Below are 23,842 nucleotides of genomic sequence, written 5' to 3'. Positions count from 1 at the left end.
GAGCAAGTACAGTATGTGAAGGCAGCTGAAGATTTTATTATAACTGAGAAGAAGAAGAGGATGATGTGCTTGGATATAAAACACGCAATCGTCGAAAAACATGAGCGAGGTGTGCGTGTTGTCGACTTGGTGAGGCGGATGTGAAGGCAGCTGAAGATTTTATTATAACTTTTGCCGAACTGATAGAAGCCGAACGATACATCCCCCAGCAAATCTTCAACTGTGACGAGACAGGGCTCTTCTGGAAAAAGATGCCGAGGAGGACGTATATAACGGCAGAGGAGAAGAGCATGCCAGGCCACAACTTGTTCAGAGTGCCGGCGATAGCTCGCCTTCTCTTTGTGGAAAACACGGTACTGAGAAGAAGAAGAGGATGATGTGCTTGGATATAAAACACGCAATCGTCGAAAAACATGAGTGAGGTGTGCGTGTTGTCGACTTGGTGAGGCGGATGTGAAGGCAGCTGAAGATTTTATTATAACTGAGAAGAAGAAGAGGATGATGTGCTTGGATATAAAACACGCAATCGTCGAAAAACATGAGCGAGGTGTGCGTGTTGTCGACTTGGTGAGGCGGATGTGAAGGCAGCGGAAGATTTTATTATAACTTTTGCCGAACTGATAGAAGCCGAACGATACATCCCCCAGCAAATCTTCAACTGTGACGAGACAGGGCTCTTCTGGAAAAAGATGCCGAGGAGGACGTATATAACGGCAGAGGAGAAGAGCATGCCAGGCCACAACTTGTTCAGAGTGCCGGCGATAGCTCGCCTTCTCTTTGTGGAAAACACGGTGAGATCCTTAACATCCAACAACTAATGGGACGCAAACGGGGCGCCCAGTTTAGCGGTACACACATTGATGAATCACCCTGCCTGTGATTCACCCATGACAGGTTATAGCTGGGTCGGGATTCAAACCCAGGCTGGACAGTTTAGACTTTAGAGTCAAGTGTGCGTACCTCCAGTCCAGGCCATCCTGCCAACTTGTATGCTGCATACAGGTGAAATATAAAGCGCGAGATATTTTTATATATACTGTATATTTAAAAAAAAATTGGTGTGGTTTTTGGCGGGCTGGAACGGATTAATAGCATTTCAATGCATTTTAATGGGGAAATTTGATTTGAGAAACGAGCAATTTGAGTTACGAGCTCGGTCACAGAACGAATTAAACTCGTAAGTCAAGGTTCCACTGTATATATATATATACATACATATATATATATATATATATATATATATATATATATATATATACATATATATATATATATATATATATATATATATATATATATGTGGGGATCTGAGATCTCTCTCCTTCCTGTGCTAATGATGTTTGACTAATTAACAACTATAACCAATTATATGTTTTGCTTTGCTTGATTGTGATATCCTTTTATATCCTTTAAAAGCTTGTTATATCCTTTAAAGAATTATATTACCTTGTATGACTTATGCCTCGTGTTGGCATGATCTCTTTCTCTGTCGAAATCCAACTGTTCCCCTTTCCTTGGCCTCTGTTGTAAGCTGCTATACTCCCACAACTTGCCAATTTCCTCAATGTCGACACATTTATGGCTGTCCTCTCTCTATCTCCTTGCACTTCTCCCGACCTTCAGGCCACACTGGTAATGCTGTCAACATGTTTACCCCATACTGCTGACCATAGGCTTATCAGGACATAACCCATGCCTGGCCTTGGCTGAACTTCCTTTCATTAACTGAATAACAGGATAGGACCACGGTGGGGGCTGATGAGTCCACCCTTTGTCTCTTATCCTGAAGGCTAAGTCCAACCCCTATATAAAGCGAAGCCCTGATCAAACTCCTCGGGGCATTCTGTTATAGAGTTGGTCACTTGTGAGCTTCATATACGACACTCTGCTCTCCACAGTCTGTGTTTGACGAATTCAATAAACATATCAATTGCTCCTTTTCTCAGTCTCAAGTTCCAAGTCAACAAACCGACACACATATATATATATATACATACCTGTGAGTTTCAATTCATAATGAAGGAGAAATGAGCTCACCTGTTGCTCTCTGCAACATCACATGCAACCCAGAAACACGACATGTGAGGTTTTCCAGCCAAGTTGCCATGGGAAGCTTTTCAAGCCAAGATTCCAATGGGAGCTTTTGCCTGAACATCTGAGCCTCCTCACTGCAAAAACTGAGCTGCCAACTGCAGTAAGGAATGACACACATACACATGGGTTAGGTGCAACAGGTACGAGATGTCACAATATGGGGAAATACTGCAGAACATGGGGTAAATAGAAGGAAGCACGTTTCAGTCGAGGACAGTCAATGAGGATTTAATGGTGGTGCATTTGAAAATGAAGCAAAGCAATGATTTGAGACAAAGAAATGAAGCTCAACACAAGGTTTTCTTTTCCGTATTTTTATACAAACAGTAAATAGTTGCTGGTTGTGACTATAGCAGTGTGATGCAATATTCTCATTTCATTTTCTTTTGAATTTAGCATGGGTATGAAGTCTGAATGGGATTTCAACTGTTCATGAGATGTCTTTCTCTTGAGAGTAGGCGAGCTATCACCGGCATCTTGCTTCAAATTTGTTTTTCACTTAATTTAATTCTCAGGGTTGATGTGTCATTTCTTGTTGTTGTTTAAGGGCAATGGCAAACCTCCAATGATGGTCTCTTCGCACTAATTTTTAAATCCTCACGGATCAAGACAAAGACACCAGTTATTATAATCTTCAATGTATTGCTCATGGTTGAAACACTCCAATTTAGATGTGATTGTAGAAATACTTCAATAATAAATCTTTGATCAATCTGCATTATGGGTTATAGCAATTGTGTGTTTGCTGGGCTTAGGAATACTTATAGGAATAAAGCTTACTTTGATAAATCTGTGCAAGGAAGAAATACAATATTTTTTAAGGTATTGTAATATACAAAAGGCGAATGAAGCTGTTTTGCCAGACAAGGCGAGACAGAGTCTCCTCCAGTAGGCGCCAGTATAACAAGACACCATGTCTGCACTCTTTCACCTAAGGCTGCTTATCTTTTATGGCCTGTGTTGAAATGTTAAAGAGATGTTCTACCATGTCCATGGGTGCCAACTTGTCTCAAACCCTTGACCCCTCATTCCCCAGTCTGACTCCTCAAGGCTCCAAGAGACTTTCCTTTGTTCGCAGAAATACTATAAAAGGACTGAATTCAACCAAGTCGGGCAGAAGTTTTACTTGAAATGTGTTGAGTCCATTGTCGTATATACCGGTGTAGTGTACTGCTAACTTTGTTGTAATCCTCGTATAATCAAGTGAATCTTCTCCACATAATAAATCTTCAATAATTGTTCATGGTGTGCGTGGACATTTAATCTTTGACAGCACAAATAAATGGTCTACTGTATTTGAAAGGTAATTATGAGAAGTGAAGGGTGAAGAAGGAATTAGAGGGCAGTATGCAAATGACTTGCCTGCCAACATCTCCATGTGAACAGAATAAAATTGGGATGACAGTGTTGCTGATGCACTGACAAAGAGGACAGAGAAACTCGCCGTTGTCTATGTCATAGCTCGTGTGCGCACGTAGCCGATGCTGTCTCCGTTGCTCTTTTGCCTGAACAGCCTCAAAAAAACTGCAAAAGCATTTCAGGAAATTTGATGTTTGGAGAATTACAGCAGTTTCCATTAAATTGGAGTTCATAGTGAGTCTGCAAATTAGTCTGTTAACCATACCTCTGCCAGCAGTGGGCATGCATGACATGTCCACAGCTTGTTGTGTGTGTCCCACAAGGAACATCTGCTGGCATTAGTAACTGATCAAAAGCACCTGTTTGCACAAACAAAACCAGCCAAGCAACTTCTCAACTGGTGCTTTACAAGCAAACATTTAAATTGGCTTTGCATATCAATGTAATGGCTCCCTTTAATCCACTATTATACTGCTAATATTGTCAGGTCGTACAATGACGAACACTAACTGTTTGTTTGCATTCTTCACATAATAACCCAAATAAACAGTCTGTAATGCTAAGAGGAAGGAATTTGTTTGAAAGGAAGAAATAAACAAGCCTGGGTCTAGTGCTGCACGTGCTCTGGTTCCCGCCATGACGGTTGACCTCTGCACAAAGGCTGCCAACACCATAGCGGTTGCAGTGGGACTCGTCTCCTGCTCCTCCTGGCATAAAATACAGCACATAACTCTCCGGCCATTTCCCCTTTCTGTCACGCCAGTTCCCAATGCACCGGGCCCTGAGCGGCAAGGTCCAATAGCCACTGGGCATGCATCTTCACCACTTCCTGATGACACCTCCACCGGTGCCAACCCTGAGGATGACCTATAAATATTGTTGGAGAAGAACAAAGAGCAGGTGGATGCAAGTTAGGGGCAAGCGTTTCAAAGATGATCATTGTGAAATGGGTGAGGGAGTTTCTATTCCACAAAAAGATTTTAAAAGTCAGTTTTGGAGACACTGAAACTGCAAAGGATATATAAAAGGATAGCTTTCATACCCTTCCTCCGCAGAACTTTCCATCTCCCCAACAGTCTGCTTGAAAAGCTCTCTGTTTTCAGCAATAAAATGGCGCTGCATTGCTGACATCTGCGCCATGATTTTCTCCCGTCGGAGCCGTGCCATCTCTGCCTTGCGCTTGCATTCAGTCTTGTCTCGTTCTCTGGGACTCTATCACCATAGGTAATGAAATACCAATCAATAATAAGCAATATAGCAAATTCATGCGAAGAAACCTGCATATTTACATTTCACCTGATTATTATTTTAAAGCGATGTAACAGATACTGTGGAGGTTTAATTATATGCACGATTGCAAAAATTTCCCTTCTATGAAGTTATAGCTTATGTATTACACAAACAAAATCACTTCAGGAATCAGCAGCTACCTGGCCTAAAATGGAAACATCACAAACCAAAGCTTTTGAGTATTTTCAGGGACTGGTAATTCTGCAGGAAATTATCAATTTTGACTTAAACCAAGCTGCTCGAAGATATGAACCACCTCATATTCCTCTCCAACACCCACTCCATTCACACCTCTCTTACCTCTTTGGGCTGTTGTTCGACCATGCTTGGAAAATGCCCCGACTTCCTCCTTAATTGCTGGATGGTCTCAAAAAGCTGAAGGAGATTAATATATTGGTTCGAGTTAAATTTTCTACACCATTCACCCAGTCACCCATACCCACATTATGCTCAATCCAACACTCCCCACCTAGCCCTTCCAACCCCAAATAACACTCTTTACCAAAGAAATGGATGAACTAATTAAGAAAGGATGAATATATTCTGAACCATTCTATGAAATACCTGTAAACATCAACATTCTATCTGCACATATTCTTTAAAAGATTATAATATATTTGGATGAGGCAGGTAATGAACTGACATCCTGTATGTAATCACACATGTGCATTTCATAGGGGAACCCTCTCCCAATTCCCAATCTCCTTTTTCCCTCTCCCGCACTTTCTCCATCAAAACCCACTTGAAGTGTCCATGTGATGCAGTCCTTGTGTGCATCCAGCTGTGTCACATTCTGCAGGCGCTCGAGCAGAGTGAACATACTTGGGCTAGATGTTCCACGACTGCCTGCAGCACTTTGCCACCCACTTACTGGTCCTAGATATAGTGGAAAAGAGCAGAAAATTTTCAAGTGAGATAATTAATTATAGCACGATAGATCAACATGCAACAAAGGAGGGGATTCTGCACTTAACCAAGGAGCTCGTATATTACAACAAGAATGACCGCACTGTGGTCACAACCTGCGACAAAATCCAGTCACGGGCCGATTGGGAAATGTGCCTTTTAAAGCACTTTTAAAAGATGAACAGCGTGATTGAGAAACACACGTTTAATGCGCTATTAAAATATCAAATCGACACCTTTCACCCATGTAAGCCTCTACCATGGTTATATCAGAACAAGCTGATTCATCACATGGTCATGGATTGTTTAACCACAATATGGGACTGTTCAAAAATTAACACTATTTTTTTAGGGATCTGTTTATTCGACATTCATTAGATTTTTTGGGGTACCTCAGTGAGTAACACTCGACCCAAACAAAGCTAATGGAAATCTGACGCAACAAACCAGGCCAGTATATAATCAGCAGATGCCTACAAGCCTGATGTCTTAAGTCCACCCAAAAAACAAGATGGCGGCCATATCATTTTAGCCACAGCCATGGTGGGTGGAGTCAAGCGACAAATGTAGGTGGGTTCCGAGAGCTGTACAAACAATGGGTGCACATTTCAAAAAATCGACCCCCAACAAGAATCAAAACAACAATAACAACCATCACCACACGGAGCTATTGTAGGCCTGTGATTTATTAACTTGAGAGAACGTATATAAAACAAGCATTCTGAGTATTGCGCTGCAATACATGTCCCCTACCGTAGGGGACTCTGGGGTACACGCCTCACCTCGTTGATAAGCCTACGCCTCGTTCATAAGTGTTCAATCCAAAACTATAAACCATTCTTTAGCTGGTATGGGTGAATTTTAAAGCGTTATTACAAAGAAAACCGAGTTGTTCCACCAGTTGATGCTGGTTTTCAAACTTGATCCGAGTTATGCCGAGACACATGTGTGTAAAATTTTTTGTTGAAATCAGCCAATATTTGGTGGAGTTATCGCACGGAAACCAAAGTGTGACAGACGAACCTCATTAAATATGCAAATTTATGCACGGTTGACTGTGGGCGCGGATGATGTGAGACCGGGTTATCCTGACCGGGTTATCCACGGACCCCGTGGAAGCTAGGTTACTTCTGACGCGTACTGTATACATATACTGCTAAGAGGGCAGAGTATCAGATACATATTTAAAGAAGTATTCATGCAGATTATACGCACAGAAGCATATGGTAAAGTGACACTCCAACCTCCCTAGATGTATTGTTGATTTATTGGTGATTTATTGGTAAACTATGTGAATTCAATGTATTCTTGCCTGATATGAAGAATTGTGTTCATGGAAACAAAATTCAGTGAAAACGTTTTTGACTTGATGCTTATTCTAGGAAAGCATTTTAAGACCAGTCCACGATTACAGCATATTGTACACAAGGAATATTAACAGCTTTGACTTACCACACTCCAAATTATAGTCCGGAAAACTGTTGGGGAAATTACCAAAGTTCAAAGTGCCATAACTTTGTCAAAAATGATCGAAACGTCGTGAAGTTCGAACTTGATCTGTAACTTATCATGAGGAAACCATGTACCAAGTTTGAAATCATTAGCATTAAGAGTTTAGAAAAAAAGTCCAGAAAACTGTTCTTTGCGTGACGGACTGACAGACGGACAGACTGACAGACGGAGGGACGGAGTGCAAACCTATAGTCCCCTCCGGTATACACCGGTAGGGGACTAATAAATATTAACATGACAGAATAGTTAACATAAGAATCAACTGATTTTTTCAAGGCATAAGTACACAGGACAGAAATGAAAATGCCTTACGTAGGGCTTTGAGTGAAAATGTAAAGTTGGATTCGGTTTCACCTGCAACCTCCAACTGCTGTTTTTCTACCTGTAGCGCCATCATTACGAGGTGCAGCACCTAGCAATGCAATCACACGTCACACACTACATTATGCCAAGTATGCTGTAGAAACATAACCAAAATGATGATGGGCAGGAAAAAAGAAGAAGATATGACGAGAAAGTAAACAGGCCTGACCTTCTGCAACATTGCTTCAGTCCAGGCTTGGCAACGGGGGTCCTGCACCCAGTGGAGAATGGTCCCAAGAACACAATTGAGCACGTCCGCTTGAAGCACATTTTCCAGGCTGGCAAACATCGGTAAAAGGGGTGGCATCTCTGGTGGGGGGAACACTGCAACCACCAAAGCGTAAAAGAAAGTAAAAGCAAGAATTGGTCACAATGATAGCACAGGGAGACACATGATAAGCTCGCGTGTTAGCAAAGAACATAAAGTGTTGCAGTTCATTTAAACACAAAGTCTTACTTTTAAAACAACCTCGTATCCAAACTGAAATGAGGACAACAATAATGGTTTGCATTCCTATAAACGAATAAAGATTATTGATTCCACCAATAAAGGGGGAAAATAAATCTTGATGTTGTTGAGATGGATCATAACACAAATGCACAACCAAATGTGTCAAAAGCACAAAGGCCAAAGCCCAATATTTCAGATATAGAATTATTGCTTTCAGCAGGGAACTACACAAGATGGGTGCAAAGGCGTTTAAATACCCATCTCTAAAGAAAGGGTTGGAGAGCAGGGGCATTGCTTGCAAGTGGGGATTAAACCCAATGTCAATCAATAATTCATATATAATACCAGACATTGCTATGGTAAGTTGCGAAGAAGTGGAATAAATAAATAAATAAATAAACCCGACCCACCGTCTGTGTATTGAAAATCCCCCCAAAAAAATCAAACGTCCATGTGTGTCCATGAGATGCAAATAGCTCTGAAACAAACTACATACTGTGCATACAACATATGGACACAGAACCTTGGTTCATACATATCCACCTGACTCGCTCACACCATTGATCCAGCAAATTGTCCATTTCATCAAGATTAAAATTGATGATCTTGATCAAAGCTCGAGTCAAAAAGATGAAAAGTGACGATTTTTCAAATGAAAATTGATGATTTTAGAAGTTTGACCGAGAGTTGACCTTTGACCTTTTGACCTCAAAATAGTTGTTTTCAAAATTTAGTGAACCACTATGCAAATGCTGGTAAATTTTCAAGTCAATCGGATGAAAAGTGATGGTTTTGGTTTCATGACGATCGGTTTAGAATTGTGACCTTTAGGCGAGTGATAAACAAACAGATGAAAAATCACTCATAGAGCGACACTTGGCAAAAGAGAACAAAGTAGAATGACACTCAGTAGAGCATCCTTTTCACCTCACAAATAATTGGTGGTTGAATTCAGTTGGCTCATATGAAAATCCTGTTCAAATTTCAAGTCAATCAAATGGAAATTGAGGATTTTAGATATTTGAGAAAAGTGGTTAACCTTTGGCCTATGCTGACCTTTTGACTTCTTGACCTCAAAAATAAATAGGATTCTGTCAGATCAGAAAGTCCACCATTTAGTGACGTTTCGTGAAGATCAGTTTAAAATTGTGACCTGTAGGCAAGTATAAGCGAGTGGACACACACACACGCACGCACGCACGCACGCACACACACACGAGTGATCTACAATCTACATACTTGTCAAAAACAAAAATTTGTTTGCCAAATAACAACCAAACAGACAGAATAACAAATGCAATCGACCAATATACTTGAAAAATCTTCAATTTTGCAAGTAACAAGAAAGAGCAATCCGAGATTGCAGACCCTCACCAGGATGTGTTTTTAGTGTTTTTTAAGGCTTTTGTGTTAAAACAAATATGGCAGCCAAACCACATGACCGATGACATCATCATTATTTTTATTATGATGTCATAATGCAGGCACCTAAGATATCAATATCGAAAATAGCACCAATTTATGCCTGGATGATGCTCAATAAATTTCATCTTGATCGGATGAAGTTTTGTACTTGTCGAATTATGACGTCATAATGGAGGCACCTATGACATCATCATAAACAAATGTTATTCGCCATGGAGAGTTCTTTACAATGAGCCATGTCTCAATTTTTTTCTCTGCAGCGCTTTCGGAGATATAGAGGTGCAAAGTGTTTCGGTTTTTCCAAGATGGCGCCCATACCACGTGGCCTACGACGTTATAATTATAATTGAAAATGATACAGGAGGAGTTGCACCTATGGTGAAAATTTCCTGTCAATCGGAGCAACAGTTGCAGAGAAAATCACATTTATTCTGTGCAGACAAGCAAACAGACAGACAGACAGACAAACGGACTCAAATGCAATACCCTCTCCTCTGGTGAGCAATACCCTCTTTCTTGTGAAATTTGAAATTTTTAAGTGGATCTTTAGCATTGAGAGATAGGGCCAAAAACAATATACAGTAGAGGACAATATCTCAAAAGGTTGTGGAAGGATTCGGACGAAACTTGGTGGACGAGTTGGTTAGGTGGCAAGAACAAGCTAATTAGATTTTGGTTCAGGCCCAGATCCAGATCCGACCTATCAGTGGGATACAAAAATCGTAAACTCTTCAGCTTGGTGGAGGTATGCACCCCACCAAGTTCTGTTCTAGTTATTCATGTTTTGTCTGACTCCCTACCATGATCCCAATGGAAATGGCAAAGTGACCCAAAATGAGGTCATACCTGAGAACATCGTCTTACACTGCTAAAAATTGAAATAAAGGCTGAGTGACTATTCTGACAATAAGTTCCATTTGAATGAATACCACTGTTGAATATGCATGAGTGACTGTGGTTCTCAACAACACAACAACATGCATTTTAAGGCCATTTTCCCTGTGAGAGCAGAGGTTAGCTGTGGTTCTCAGCTAAGAATATATTCTTTAAAACACTACAACTAAAAAAAATGATTAAGGATTTAACACTTTTATTTCCCCCTCCCCTCCCCACAAAGTTGTAATTGCCTTTCGGAATTTTGATTGATCGTGGAAATCCCTCCGAATGCACACACTACAGAAACCCAAAGAGTCCTTTGGTAATGCAATGCAACCATACCATACGTTAAATCGTAACAACTAAAATCCTTCACTTGATTGAAAAACTTCCCATTGGGGGAACTGCACACACAACAGACTACATTTACAATGCACAAAACAAATGGCCATTGTTATTTAAAAAAGCACTATAAAATAAGCAGTAAAAATGAAAATGAAAAAATTGCCGCATAACTCACCAACAACCTCTCCATTTTGCTTTTTCCCCTTCCTTTGCGATTCTTCTGCCTGAAAAAAGTGACATTTTTACTGCCAACAACATTATTTATTAAAGGTTATCTTGGTTTTTTTAATGTGTGTATGAACTTTCAACGATGTTTGCATATCTCAAGACAATTGTTACTCAGCACGCAAAAAGCAGGGTTCAGCAATTGCTTCATTACTTGGCAAAAAAAAATTTTTTTAACAAGTATGTTGATCACTCCGGTTTGTGTGTGTTTGTCTGCCCGCTCACTTATACTTGCCGACAGGTCACAATTTTAAACCGATCTTCACGAAACTTCACCAAATGGTAGAATTCGTAGTCCGACAAAATCCGATATATTTTTGAGGTCAAAATAGGCCAAAGGTCAACCACTTTTATCAAATTTCTAAAATCCTCAATTTTCATCTGATTGACTTGAAATTTGAACAGGAATTACATATCAGCAAACTGAATTCAACCACCAACTAATTTTGAAATCAATATAGGTCACAAGGTCAACATAGGCCAAAGGTCAACCACTTTCCTTTTACTTTCTATAATCCTCAATTTTCATCTGATTGACTTGAAATTTGAATAGGATTTACACATCAGCAAACTGAATTCAACCACCAACTATTTTTGAGGTCAACATGGGTTACAAGGTCAACATAGGTCAACCACTTTTCTCAAAAAATTTTAATCCTCAATTTTCATCCGATTGACTTGAAATTTGAATAGGATTTTCATATCAGCTAACTGAATTCAACCACTAACTATTTTTGAGATCAGCATAAGCCAAAGGGTCAACATAGGCCAAAGGTCAACAATTTTTTAATTTCTAAAATCCTCAATTTTCATCTGATTCACTTGAAAACTGAATAGGATTTGCATATCAGCTTACTGAAACCAACCACCAACCATTTTGGGGTCAACATAGGCAAAAAGGTCAACATAGGCTAAATTTCTAAAATTGTCAATTTTCATCCGATTAACTTGAAATTTGAAGACGATTTGCATGTCAGGTCACTGAATTCAACCGCCAATTATTTGTGAGGTGAAAAGGATACTCTACTGAGTGCCATTCTACTTTGTTCTGTTTTGCCAAGTGTCACTCTATGAGTGATTTTTCATTTTGTCTGTCTGTCTACAGGTAAGTCTATGATCAAGGAACAACTTAATTTCAATTTAATTATATATTTTAAACAATGCAGCATACAAATCTGCAGTTAAGCAGTGCTTGGCTCTGAAGTCGGCAAATTGGATGGAATGTCATTTACCAAGCAGCAAACTGGCGAATGCCAAGCCAGCCGTTCCTCATCAACTGTTTCGAATGGAGTGCTTGCTTGTGTGCTTAAGCCACTTGGTGAGCACTATACAATACAACAACAACAACATGCATTTTAAAAGGCCATTTTCCCTGCTAGAGCGGGGGTTAGCCTTGCGGTCCCCATGACAATCTTCTCCATTTTGCCCTATTTTCTGCATCTCTCCTTGTTAACCCCCTTGCCCGCATTTATTCTTCCACCATCTTTAGCTAAGTCTTTCTCGGTCTTCCCTGTCTTCTACTTCCTTCTACATTCATTTCCATCACTCTTCTCAACCAGTCACTTTCATCCTTCCTCAACACATGACCAAACCATCTCAACCTGTTCCTCTTCACAGCATCAATCACAGGCTCTATACCCATCATCTTTCGCAATTCATCATTTCTCTTCCTCTCTCTCAACGATACTCCGCACATCTGTCGAACCATTCGCATTTCCACCCTTTCCAACCTTCGTTGCTGCTCTACGTTCATTACCCATGTCTCGCTCCCATAAATCATAACACTTCTCACACATGCAGCATACACCTTTCCCTTCAGCTTCAACGACACTCCCCTCATCATCAGCACGCCACTCAATTCCCGAAACTTCTTCCATGCACATCTCACTCGAGCATCCGTTGCCGAGTCTGATCCACCTTCTCCATTCAGCATGTCTCCGAGGCAGCAAAATGTTTTCACACCTTCCAGCTTCACGCCGTCTCCAAGATCCAACTCAACATTTCCTCCATCTGCAGCTCCCTCTGTGCACACCTTACATTTGAATGTAGCTGCCACACTGGTTAATGACCCTCTCAGACCACTACATTTTTGATGAACCCACTCAGCGCACATTGTACACTGAATGGAGTTCACTCCGACACCCTTCCTACACACAGCACAGGGCCACTTCCCAGTTCTTTCCACCTCACCACATGCTTTACCACATGCCATCACCTTCGTCTTTCCGATATTCACCTTCAGACCTTTTGTCTCCATACATTCTTTCCACTTGTTCATCTTTTCCTTCAGTCCATCCATACTTTTTGCAATTAACACCAGATCATCTGCATACAACAACTCCCACAGTAAACCCTCCTTTACGTTCTGAGCCAGCACCTCCATCACAGCTACAAATAGTAGTGGACTTAGTACCGACCCCTGATGCACTCCCACCTTCACCTCAAACTCACCACTGTTCCCGTCCTTCGTCCTTACAGCTGTGCACGCTCTTTTGTACATTGCCATCACAACTCTGATCAACCATTCCTCCACTCCTAACTTCCTCAATGCCCATGTCAATACTTTGCGTGGAACCCGATCGAATGCTTTCTCCAGATCAACAAACCCAAGAAACAACTTCTTCCTCTTCTCCATGTACTTCTCCTGCAACTGCCTCACAATGAAAAGCGCGTCTGTCGTTCCTCTTCCTGGCATGAATCCAAACTGCATTTCGTCGATCTTCACTTTCCTCTTTATCCTCCTCTCCAACACCCTTTCCAATACCTTCATTCCCTGCTCCAATAACTTTATCGCTCGGTACAAGCCACACTCCAGAGGGTCACCTTTCCCCTTGTATAGAGGGACGAGGGTACTCAATTCCCAATCCACTGGAATGCGGCCTTCTTTCACCACCAGATTACAGATCTCTGCCATTCTCTTCACACCCCAACTTCCTGCTGCCTTCAACATATCTCCCACAACTCCCATCGGCCCTCCCGCTTTTCCACTCTTCATTGCTTTTATCGCTTCCTCAACTTCCTTCTCAGTTATCTTCTCTGCCGGTCCTAAAACTGGGTTACTCTCTATGTTGCCATCCCATTCATTCTCTGTATTCAACAGCATTTCCATATATCTTTTCCATCTTCCTTTAATTCCATCTGGGTCGACAACGATTTGTCCCACTTCATCCTTCAAGCAACTCACCCCCATCACATCACACCTCTCTTTCGCTATCTGCTTTGCAATCCTGAATACTGCTTTCTGACCCTCTTCCGAATCCAAGCGTTCTCCGAACATTTTCCTACATGCCTCCTGCGCCTTTGCTACCTCTTTCTTTGCAGCCTTCCTGGCTGCCTTATAACTTTCATGCTCTGCTGTTTCTGCTCCTGTACCCTTCGCCTTCTGCCACTCCTTGAACTTCTTCCTCTTCTCGTCAATCCTCTTTCCAACTTCATCATCCCACCACCATGTTTCCGAGTGCCTCCTTCCTCAACACATGGTCCTTTTGTCCATCCACATACCTCACCAACGGCTCCCAACAGACTAGCTTTCATTGACATCCAACCACTTTCAAGCTCAACCACATCATCCTCGACCCTACTCAGCCACTCTTTTAATGCCTCCCTTACTGTCACCTCTTTCAACCTCCACACCTTCATTCTCGGTTGGTACTTCACCCGCCGAGCTCTCCTCGCACCTTTCACCCTTACGTCGCAGACAACCAAGTGGTGCTGTGAAACAGCCTCCTCCCCCGGGATCACCTTTGTGTCCCGGAGGTGCCCCCTATCTTGCCTACGCACCATCAGGTAGTCAACGGTTGTCGTCGACCCACCTGACGTGAATGTAGCAAGCTTATTATCCTCATTCTGGAACTGAGTATTACAAATCAACAAATCAGCTCCATCAGCAAACTCCAAAATCCTTTCACCTTCTCCATTTCTCACACCATATCCGTAACCCCCATGAACTCCCTCAAAACCATCCATACTCCTTCCCACATGTCCATTTAGGTCTCCTCCCACCACAACAACTTCCTCATCTTTCACGTTTTCCATCAGCTTCTCTATCGCACACCAGAACGTGTCCTTCTCTTTATCGCTCCGACCAACCTGCGGAGCATATCCCGAGATGACGTTCACCAAGAGCCTTCCAATCATCATTTTCACCATCATCAACCTATCACTCACTCTAGTCACACTCACCACACTGTCTACAAACTCCTCAGAAAACAGGACACCAACACCATTCATGCCCTCCAGGCACCCTTGCCACACAAACTTGTATTTCTGTCCCTGCCTACCCTTCACCATTCTCACACCACTTCCCTTCCATCTCGTCTCCTGCACACAACATATGTCCACTCTTCTTCTGACCAATACTTCCACCACTTCTCCTGATCTCCCTGTCATTGTCCCTACATTCCATGTCCCAAACCTCAGAAACCGATCTCCACTTCGGGCTGTACCCTGCCTATATGTACTTGTAATTGTCATGGTTCTCTTTTTGAGGCAATGTTTTTGTGGCCGGATGCCCTTCCTGACGCCAACCCTCTTAGTCGTCTCTTACGACACGCAGGGATACGGTGTACCTATTCTAACCAGGGTACACACTGGGAAACGTTTAAAACATGGAAATTCTGGGGGGGAGGGGGGGGATTTGGGGGGGGGGGGGGCGGCGTCAGCATCACGGCTGCGGTTTAAACATATTTAAATAAATATTTAAACAAAACCATGAAAAACAATCTGGGAAAAGTCTCTAAGTGAGAACGTGGATTTGAGAAAGCAGGGCAGGGGTGAAAGAACAAACGAGATATAGGGGGCGGGGCACAAGTCGAGACGAGGAGGCCGCACGAGACACCAGGCCGCACGAGCCACTTCAGATGTTTCTCAGCGACACAGAAGACGAGGACTTTGTGGGGTTTATGGAAGACGACTTGAACAAAAAAAAAAACTGCCTCTTTTTGTATATCCTTGATAAATTCAACTTGGCCCCCTGTGGTTATGTCACATGCTGTATTGTGAAATACTGTATAACCTGCGCATGAGTATACCCAGCAGTTGGAATTTTTGGAAATAATTTAACGCATAGTCCATTGCTTATTTGCATGAAAATATGGTGGTGACATTCTCTTGAAACATTTACTGATCCAACCCAAGACGTAATATCCTCTTGATGGAGGATATTACCTTGTACAAAAGTTCAGCTTCTCACAACTCTGCGCTCTTGAATTATTGTAATGGCACAGATGGATGTGACTCACAAAATATACTAAGTGCTTTTAACAAACATAGAGGCAATACCCCTGGCACTCACCTGGTATAATAAACAGTATACTGCACTGACTAAAGGTATTTTAAACCAATTTCAATGGTTGCTAGTAGACAGGGCAGCATGGAGAATCATACTAACACAATCACAAGACAAACAAACAAAAAAATACCTATTTTGGGGGGCAACCCGTCCCCTCCCACCCCGAGTACCTCCTCAGACCCCAATTTTTCCATTGCCATGAACAAACTTTGGTACATCACGGGTGGTGAAGGTTGTGGTCAAGTTTCATCGAAATCGTGTGTGTAATTTCTGAGAATAAAGCAAATTCCTATTTTGGGGAGTCAAACTTGGATCCACTTTGACCACCGGTAAAACCCCTTAGACCAGGATTTTTTTAATGCCGTGAACAAACTTTAGTCACAACACAACAAATATCATTTGTGCCAAGTTTGGTCACAATCCCTTCAGCGGTTTCGGAGAAGAAGTTGCAAGTGTTTTCGGACCGACGGACGGACTGACGGACGACGCGCCATCACATAAGCTCCCCTGAACTTCGTTCCAGGTGAGCTAAAAATAAAATCTCATTTATAACCACACGTGACTGATGATGATTTTATGACGAGGTAGGCTTACAATTAGGAAATCAGAAGTGGGAGCTAACCTTTGATTGTTCTGTTCGAGCATAGTGGTAGAACAATATGTTGAAGTTCTTCATGCATTCACTCTTCAACACGTATACACCCTTTCCTGTAACTCCAGGCTTGCTGTCAGTCACCAGAGGGAATATTGGACCAAGTGAAAAAAAATAAGAAAAAACAAAGTTTGACACAGATATAAGTGATCACAGAGGCAGAAATTCCCATATAAAATGCTCTCTACATTATAAACTACGAGTATTTAAACATTCAGTGAAATCCAACTACCCACTGAAATCTGGATCTACTCTTGATTTGAAAAAGAACAAATATACCTTGCATATTCATCATACCATTATTTACAAACAATGGATGTCTCTGGATAATAATAAATAAATAAACCACCTTTAGAGGCCATTTTTTCCCCGCAAGCGGGGGTTGGCCTTTTTCGGGGACCGTGGTTGTTGTTGTTTTTCGGTCCCCTTTTTGAAGCAATGTTTTACGGCCGGATGCCCTTCCTGCCGCCAACCCTTTTTGTCGCCTTTTATGACAAGCAGGGAATTACCAGTGAACTGGTACTCAAATTAGCCGACCTCGGAAGGATGACAGGCTGAGTCAACCCCCCTGGCGTTAATTCAGCGATCGACCGGGATTCGAACCCAGGATCCTAGGATCCTAAGCTGCCACCCTAGCCGCTAGCCCAACACCAGGGCTAATAATGGACCATAAATAATGGACAATAAATAATAGACTGAGATGCGAGCACGACTCTGACAAGCCATTAATAATGTGACTTAATTCAGGAAATCTGATTGGCTCTTGATTGGCAAAGAGCAAACAGTTTGTATATTCAGCATACCATTATGACTCCTAACGATGATGCAATGATGCATGAATATCACAGCCTATGTCAGAATTGCAAAGTGCAAGCAAAAATGCACAATGGATGTATGTACAAAAGAACGAAACGCTGTATGCTAAAAAAAATAAAATAAAATAACTGTACAAAAGTACCAAAAATGCACGAAAGCGAGGAACTGTCAGATAAATAATCTGAGAATGGCATCCTAAGAAGGGTACACTTTATTGAAAATCGAGTGGATAAGAACCATTGATACTCATGCTATGACATTTCTCATGAGATGCCATTTTCAGAAATAATATTGAGTTAGATATACATATATATAGGGGTACATCTAACTTTAGATGTTTCATTCAGTACAACTAGGGTCTAGTGCTTGCTCAGCCACTCAAATCATCTTCAGATTTTTTTAGTCCAAATTTCTTGCCTTTTAAAATGACGAATAAAAAAACAGCGTACAACTTGTGATTATGTCAATACAAATGCGACAAACTAATACTTACCGGAATGTAGCAACACTTTCCACAACAGCCTCTAAACCAGTCTCATGGTTTTCCTGCGCACAACAACATCAATATATTATGTCTGAAATTGTCCCATATTGTTATTATTATTATTTCGTATGCAGCCTGTGGCTGCTGGTTGCATCATTGCTGGAAGCGTGGCTCTGCCACTGAAGAATTGTCCCCTGTTTCCAGTAGGCTGGTACTCATTTTTCTGACCTCAGAAAGATGACAGGCTGAGTAAGCCCACCTGGTGTTATTCAACGGCATGACAGGGGCTCAAGCTCAAGACCCTGAGATCTTAAGATCTTAAAGCAGCCACCTTAAATTAACTGTTAAGCCAACACCAAGCCTACAGTGGCCTGCCAAAGTATTCACCCCCTTCCAAAGTTTTCACATTTTGATGCCACCTGAGCTTATTTTGTGATGCTTTCAAACCAAACAATATATAAGAGTCTTCAAAAACTACTCCAAAGTGAAAAATGCAAAGAAAAAGTGAATAGGTTCCATTAACAGAGAAAAATCAGATGATTCTCAGTTGTACTAGAATTAAAACCCTTTGCCTGATTAACCATAAATCATTTCAGAAGCAAATTATTTGTTTGAAAGGTTACAAAATAAGTGTAATATGTTGCACCTGTGTGTAAATCAGTGGTTTAACTCATCCAAAGAGTTTATATGGTGCAACTCACTTGGTCAACCAACAAGGCAAACATGAAGACCAAGGAGCTTTCCAAAGAAGTCAGACAAAGTGGTGGAGAAGCAACGTTCAGGAGAGGGTTATAAGAATTTTCAAAGTCACTCACTATCCCTTTGAATATGGTGAAATCCATCATTAAGAAGTATAAGACGTAATATATCACACAGACGCTACCCAGATGCGGTTGCCCATCCAAACTCAGCAGTCAGGCAAGCAGGAAACTGATTCAGGATGTCACTGTAAATCCACCAATGGCATTGAAAGATCTGCAAGGCTCTATGTCCGAGACGGGGGTCAGTGCTCATCAATCAACAATATCCTGTTCCCTTCACAGATCTGGCCTCGATGGACAGGTGGAAAGAAAGAACCATTACTGAAAAAGACAAATCTAAAAGCTCACATGGAGTTTGCATAAAAGCATCTTAATGATACTGCAGGCATATGGAGAAAGGTTTTGTGGTCAAATGAGACAAAAATTGAACTTTTTGGTCGAAATTCAAAGAGTTATGTTTGGCACAAGCCGAACAATGCACATCACCCAATCAACGCCATCCCTACTGTCAAGCACGGAAGTGGCAGCATCATGTTATGGGGCTACCTTTCATCGGCGGGGACTGGCAAGCTTGTCAGGATAGAAGGGACAATGGATAGTGCAAAGTACAGGAGAATCCTTGATGAAAACCTGCTTGAGTCAGCCATGAAGCTGAAACTGGGTCGGAGATTCACATTTCAGCAGGACAATGATCTGAAGCACAGAGGTTAAGCCACACTGGAGTAGCTGAATGAGAAGAAAATATGTATTATTGAATGCCCCAGTCAAAGTCGTGACTTAAACGCAATTGAACATTTATGGCGAGACTTGAAGATTGCAGTCCATTGACAATCTCCATCAAACTTGGCAGAACTAGAGTAATTTTCAAGTGAAGAATGGAAGGCCAAACATTTCATCATCTCACTGTAAAAAGCTGGGAGAGACCTACCCAAAAAGAATCACAGCAGTCATTGATGCAAAAGGTGCTTCAACCAGGTACTGACCTAAGGGGCTGAATAATTTTGCAACCAGTGAATTTTGATTTGCACATGTTTTTTGCAGGTTTTCTTGACATGTGACATACTTCAACTCGTACAGTGTATAGTTTGATCTCTTCAATCAGTTATGAATAAAAGGTTCATGTGGAAAAAAATTTCCACATAATTCGTAATTCATCTAAATGTGGCATTATGGGTAGGCGTGAATACTTTTACAGGCTACTGTATATAATAAACATAGGGGCAATACCCCTGGCGCTCACCTGGTAGAATAAACAGTATACTGCACTGAATTAAGGTATTTTAAAACAATTTCAATGCTTGCTGGTAGACAGGGCAGCATGTAGATCATAACAACATAATCGAAAGACTTTAAATAAACAAACAAAGAAATACCTATTTTGGGGGCAACAGATGAGACCAAATTAGAGCTTTTTGGTGAAGCACATCATCTCTATGTTTACAGAAAACAGAATAAAGCCTTCAAAGAAAAGAACACCTTCCCCAAAGTCAAACATGGAGGAGGTTCAGTGATGTTTTGGAATTGCTGTGCTGCCTCTGGCACTGGGTGCCTTGAATGTGTGCATGGCATCATGAAATCAGGAGATTACCAAGGCATTTTGGAGCGCAATGTTCAACCCAGTGTGAGAAAGCTGGGTCTCTGTCGATGGTCATGGGTCTTGCAGCAGGACAAAAACACCAAACACTTCAAAAAGCACCCAGGAATGGTTCAAGACAAAATGCTGGACTGTTCTGAAGTGGCCAGCAATGAGTCCAGATCTAAATCCCATTGAACACCTGTGGGGAGATCTGAAAACAGCAGTTGGGAGAAGGCACCCTTCAAATATGGGAGAACTCGAGCAGTTTGCAGAAGAATAGTGGGCCAATCTGCCAGTAGAGAGGTGTAGGAAGCTCAATCATGGCTATAGGAAGCACTTGACTGCAGTTATTTTGTCCACAGGCTGTATGAATGAAATGAATGAATGAATGAATCATCTCACTGTCATTCAATCATTTCATTCATTTATATATATATATATATATATATATATATATATATATATATATATATATATATATACACACACACACACACACACGAGCTTGGCTCGACTCACTGCGCTCGCCTCACCACGCGTCGTGACTGAGCAACGGGCTTATTTTAGCTGAGGATAATGACTCTACCTGAGTTGCTGTGTTGTCATGATTTACACCAATCATAATACAAACAATTATTTTCCACAAATTTATTTGTAGTGTTTGTGATATTACATTTTTATAAGCAATTTAGGTTGAAGATTTAGGTTGAAAAAAATATATATAACTCAAAAAAGAACCCCTCAGCACATACATACGGGAGGGATAAGTGCAAACTGGAAGTTTGGGGCCGATTACACTTCACCACCACGTAATTCTAAGCACCTCACCACCATGTAATTCAAAACACCTCACCACCACGTAATTCAAAACACCTCACCACCATGTAATTCAAAACACCTCACCACCACGTAATTCAAAACACCTCACCACCACGTAATTGAAAAACACCTCACCACCACGTAATTCAAAACACCTCACCATCACGTAATTCAAAACACCTCACCACCCCGTAATTCAAAACACCTCACCCACATGTAATTTAAAACACCTCACCCCCACGAAATTCAAAACACCTTACCACCATGTAAATCAAAAAATCTCACCACCACGTAATTCAAAACACCTCACCACCACATAATTTAAAACACCTCATAACCAACTAATTCAATAACACCTCACCACCACATAATTAAAAACACCTCACCACCAAGTAATTCAAAACACCTCACCACAAAGTAATTCAAAACACCTCACCATCACATAATTCAAAACACCTCACGACCACGTTATTTAAAAACAAAAGTTTCAGGGAGTAGTTCAGTGACAACAGACACTGCCCAGATGTGTAGATATATAAATGACTGTACCTGAGTTGCTGTTTTGTCATGGTTTACACCAATCATAATTCAAACAATCATAATGCACAAATGTATTTGTAATATATGTGATATTACATTTTGTAAACAATTGAAGTTGAAAAAAGAAATTTCCCCCCCAAAAAAAAGAAAAGAAAAATTTTCAAAGAAAATACCCTTAGGACATACCGACGGGAGAAGTAGGTGCATACTAGAAGTTTAGTAGGATTTCACAAAAGTTGAGGGAGTAGTTCAGTGACAAGACAGGACAACACAGACACTGCACAGAGAGAGAGATATATATATATATATATATATATATATATATCCAGTGAAACCTTGACTTACGAGTTTAATTCGTTCTGTGACCGAGCTCGTAACTCAATTTGCTCGTTTCTCAAATTAAATTTCCCCATTAAAATGCATTGAAATGCTATTAATCCGTTCCAGCCCCCAAAAAACCACACCAATTTTTTTTGTTACGTGTTTTTAAATAAGAAAAATGTACTTTATAAATAACAAATAATGTATAAACAAGCACGACCTCGTATATACTGTACATAATAAGCGGCGTTACGCGCGCTGCTTGTAAACAAGGAGGAAGCGGACAACGCGGTAATTTGTAAGAGTCTTTATTCAAGAGCTCACTGTAACACTGGCGCGCTCCAGGCTGCGCGCCCGGTGTATATCCTGAGGCCACGCCTACCCCTCGGCGTGGCCCCCGCCCACTCGGTGCGCGGAATGATGTCACCACGCCAGTGAGCTTCCGTGTCCGCCACAATGTAAAGAAATAAACTGGTTTTATTAAGTGTATTTACCTTGAAGATCAGACGAAGATGCTGGCGGAGGTGGAGGAGATGACTTTTGCCTTTTTCGCCACACTTTCCTCGCTTTCACTTGCAGGGCGTTTCAATAAAAACATGTCCAACGAGGTTTGTTTCTTCCTCCCTTTCAAAATGTTTCGATCGTACTGCTACGATCGTACTGCCTCGCCAAGTCGACAACACGCACACCTCGCTCATGTTTTTCGACGATTGCGTGTTTTATATCCAAGCACATCATCCTCTTCTTCTTCTCAGTACTGCCGTTGGCACTCAATTTCTTAAGACCCATGGTTAAAACTAAGAAATTTTCCAAAATAACCAACATGCGAAAACAAAGCAGCAGCGATATATGGCAGAGATGCTTGCACGGCAAGATAACCACGTGACCGGAACCCACCTGGTGGCGGGTGGCGTAGGCTCGTAACTCAGATCTCGGCTCGCATCTCAAAGCAATAAACCGCCCGAGCGACGGCTCGTATCTCGGAAAACTCGTAAGTTGGTGCACTCGTAAGTCAAGGTTTCACTGTGTGTGTGTGTGTGTGTGTGTGTGTGTGTGTGTGTGTGTGTGTGTGTGTGTATGTATATAAATATATATATATATATATATATATATATATATATATATATATATATATATATATATATATATATATATATATATACACAGATACAGATATATCTTGTTTTTCACAGTCTGAGAGTCATTTTGGTGCTTTTATGCAAACTCCAAGCGGGCTTTCATGTGTCTTTCACTGAGGAGAGGCTTCCGTCTGGCCACTCTGCCATAAAGCCCAGATCTGTGGAGTGTTGCAGTGATTGTTGTCCTTCTGGAAGATTCTCCCATCTCCACACAGGATCTCTGGAGCTCAGCCAGCCAGAGACCATCGGGTTCTTGGTTACCTCTCTTACCAAGACCCTTCTCCCCGATTGCTCAGTTTGGCCGGGCGGCCAGCTCGAGGAAGAGTCCTGGTTGTTCCAAACTTCTTCCATTTAAGAATTATGGAGGCCAGTGTGCTCTTGGGAACCTTCAATGCAGCAGAGATTTTTTTGTAGGCTTCCCCAGATCTGTGCCTCGACACAATCCTGTCTCTGAGCTCTGCAGACAGTTCCTTCGACCTCATGGCTTGGTTTTTGCTCTGTTATGCATTGTCAGCTATGAGACCTTATATATACAGGTGTGTGCCTTTCCAAATCATGTCCAATCAATTGAATTTACCACAGGTGGACTCCAATCAAG

The 23,842-nt window shown here is 41.5% G+C and overlaps 1 protein-coding gene across 1 annotated transcript in view; it reads right to left on the bottom strand.

The window, feature by feature from the left end:
• UBR2 (ubiquitin protein ligase E3 component n-recognin 2) overlaps positions 1–23,842 on the bottom strand; it is a 327,955-nt gene that overhangs the window by 38,844 nt on the left and 265,269 nt on the right. The window contains exons 22-33 of the mRNA XM_078766741.1: positions 18,098–18,150; positions 16,759–16,861; positions 10,797–10,845; positions 7,694–7,848; positions 7,474–7,573; positions 5,486–5,619; positions 5,044–5,118; positions 4,496–4,665; positions 4,055–4,320; positions 3,719–3,812; positions 3,457–3,618; positions 2,038–2,189 (exon numbers count right to left, since the gene is read on the bottom strand). Of these exons, the coding sequence (XP_078622867.1) occupies positions 2,038–2,189; positions 3,457–3,618; positions 3,719–3,812; positions 4,055–4,320; positions 4,496–4,665; positions 5,044–5,118; positions 5,486–5,619; positions 7,474–7,573; positions 7,694–7,848; positions 10,797–10,845; positions 16,759–16,861; positions 18,098–18,150 (1,513 nt within the window). The remainder of the gene's footprint in view (positions 1–2,037; positions 2,190–3,456; positions 3,619–3,718; positions 3,813–4,054; positions 4,321–4,495; positions 4,666–5,043; positions 5,119–5,485; positions 5,620–7,473; positions 7,574–7,693; positions 7,849–10,796; positions 10,846–16,758; positions 16,862–18,097; positions 18,151–23,842) is intronic.

The sequence above is a fragment of the Myxine glutinosa genome, chromosome 12, assembly GCF_964187855.1.
Source record: "Myxine glutinosa chromosome 12, kmMyxGlut1.1, whole genome shotgun sequence".
Taxonomy (NCBI): domain Eukaryota; kingdom Metazoa; phylum Chordata; class Myxini; order Myxiniformes; family Myxinidae; genus Myxine; species Myxine glutinosa.
This window is presented reverse-complemented; position numbering and strand designations above follow the sequence as displayed.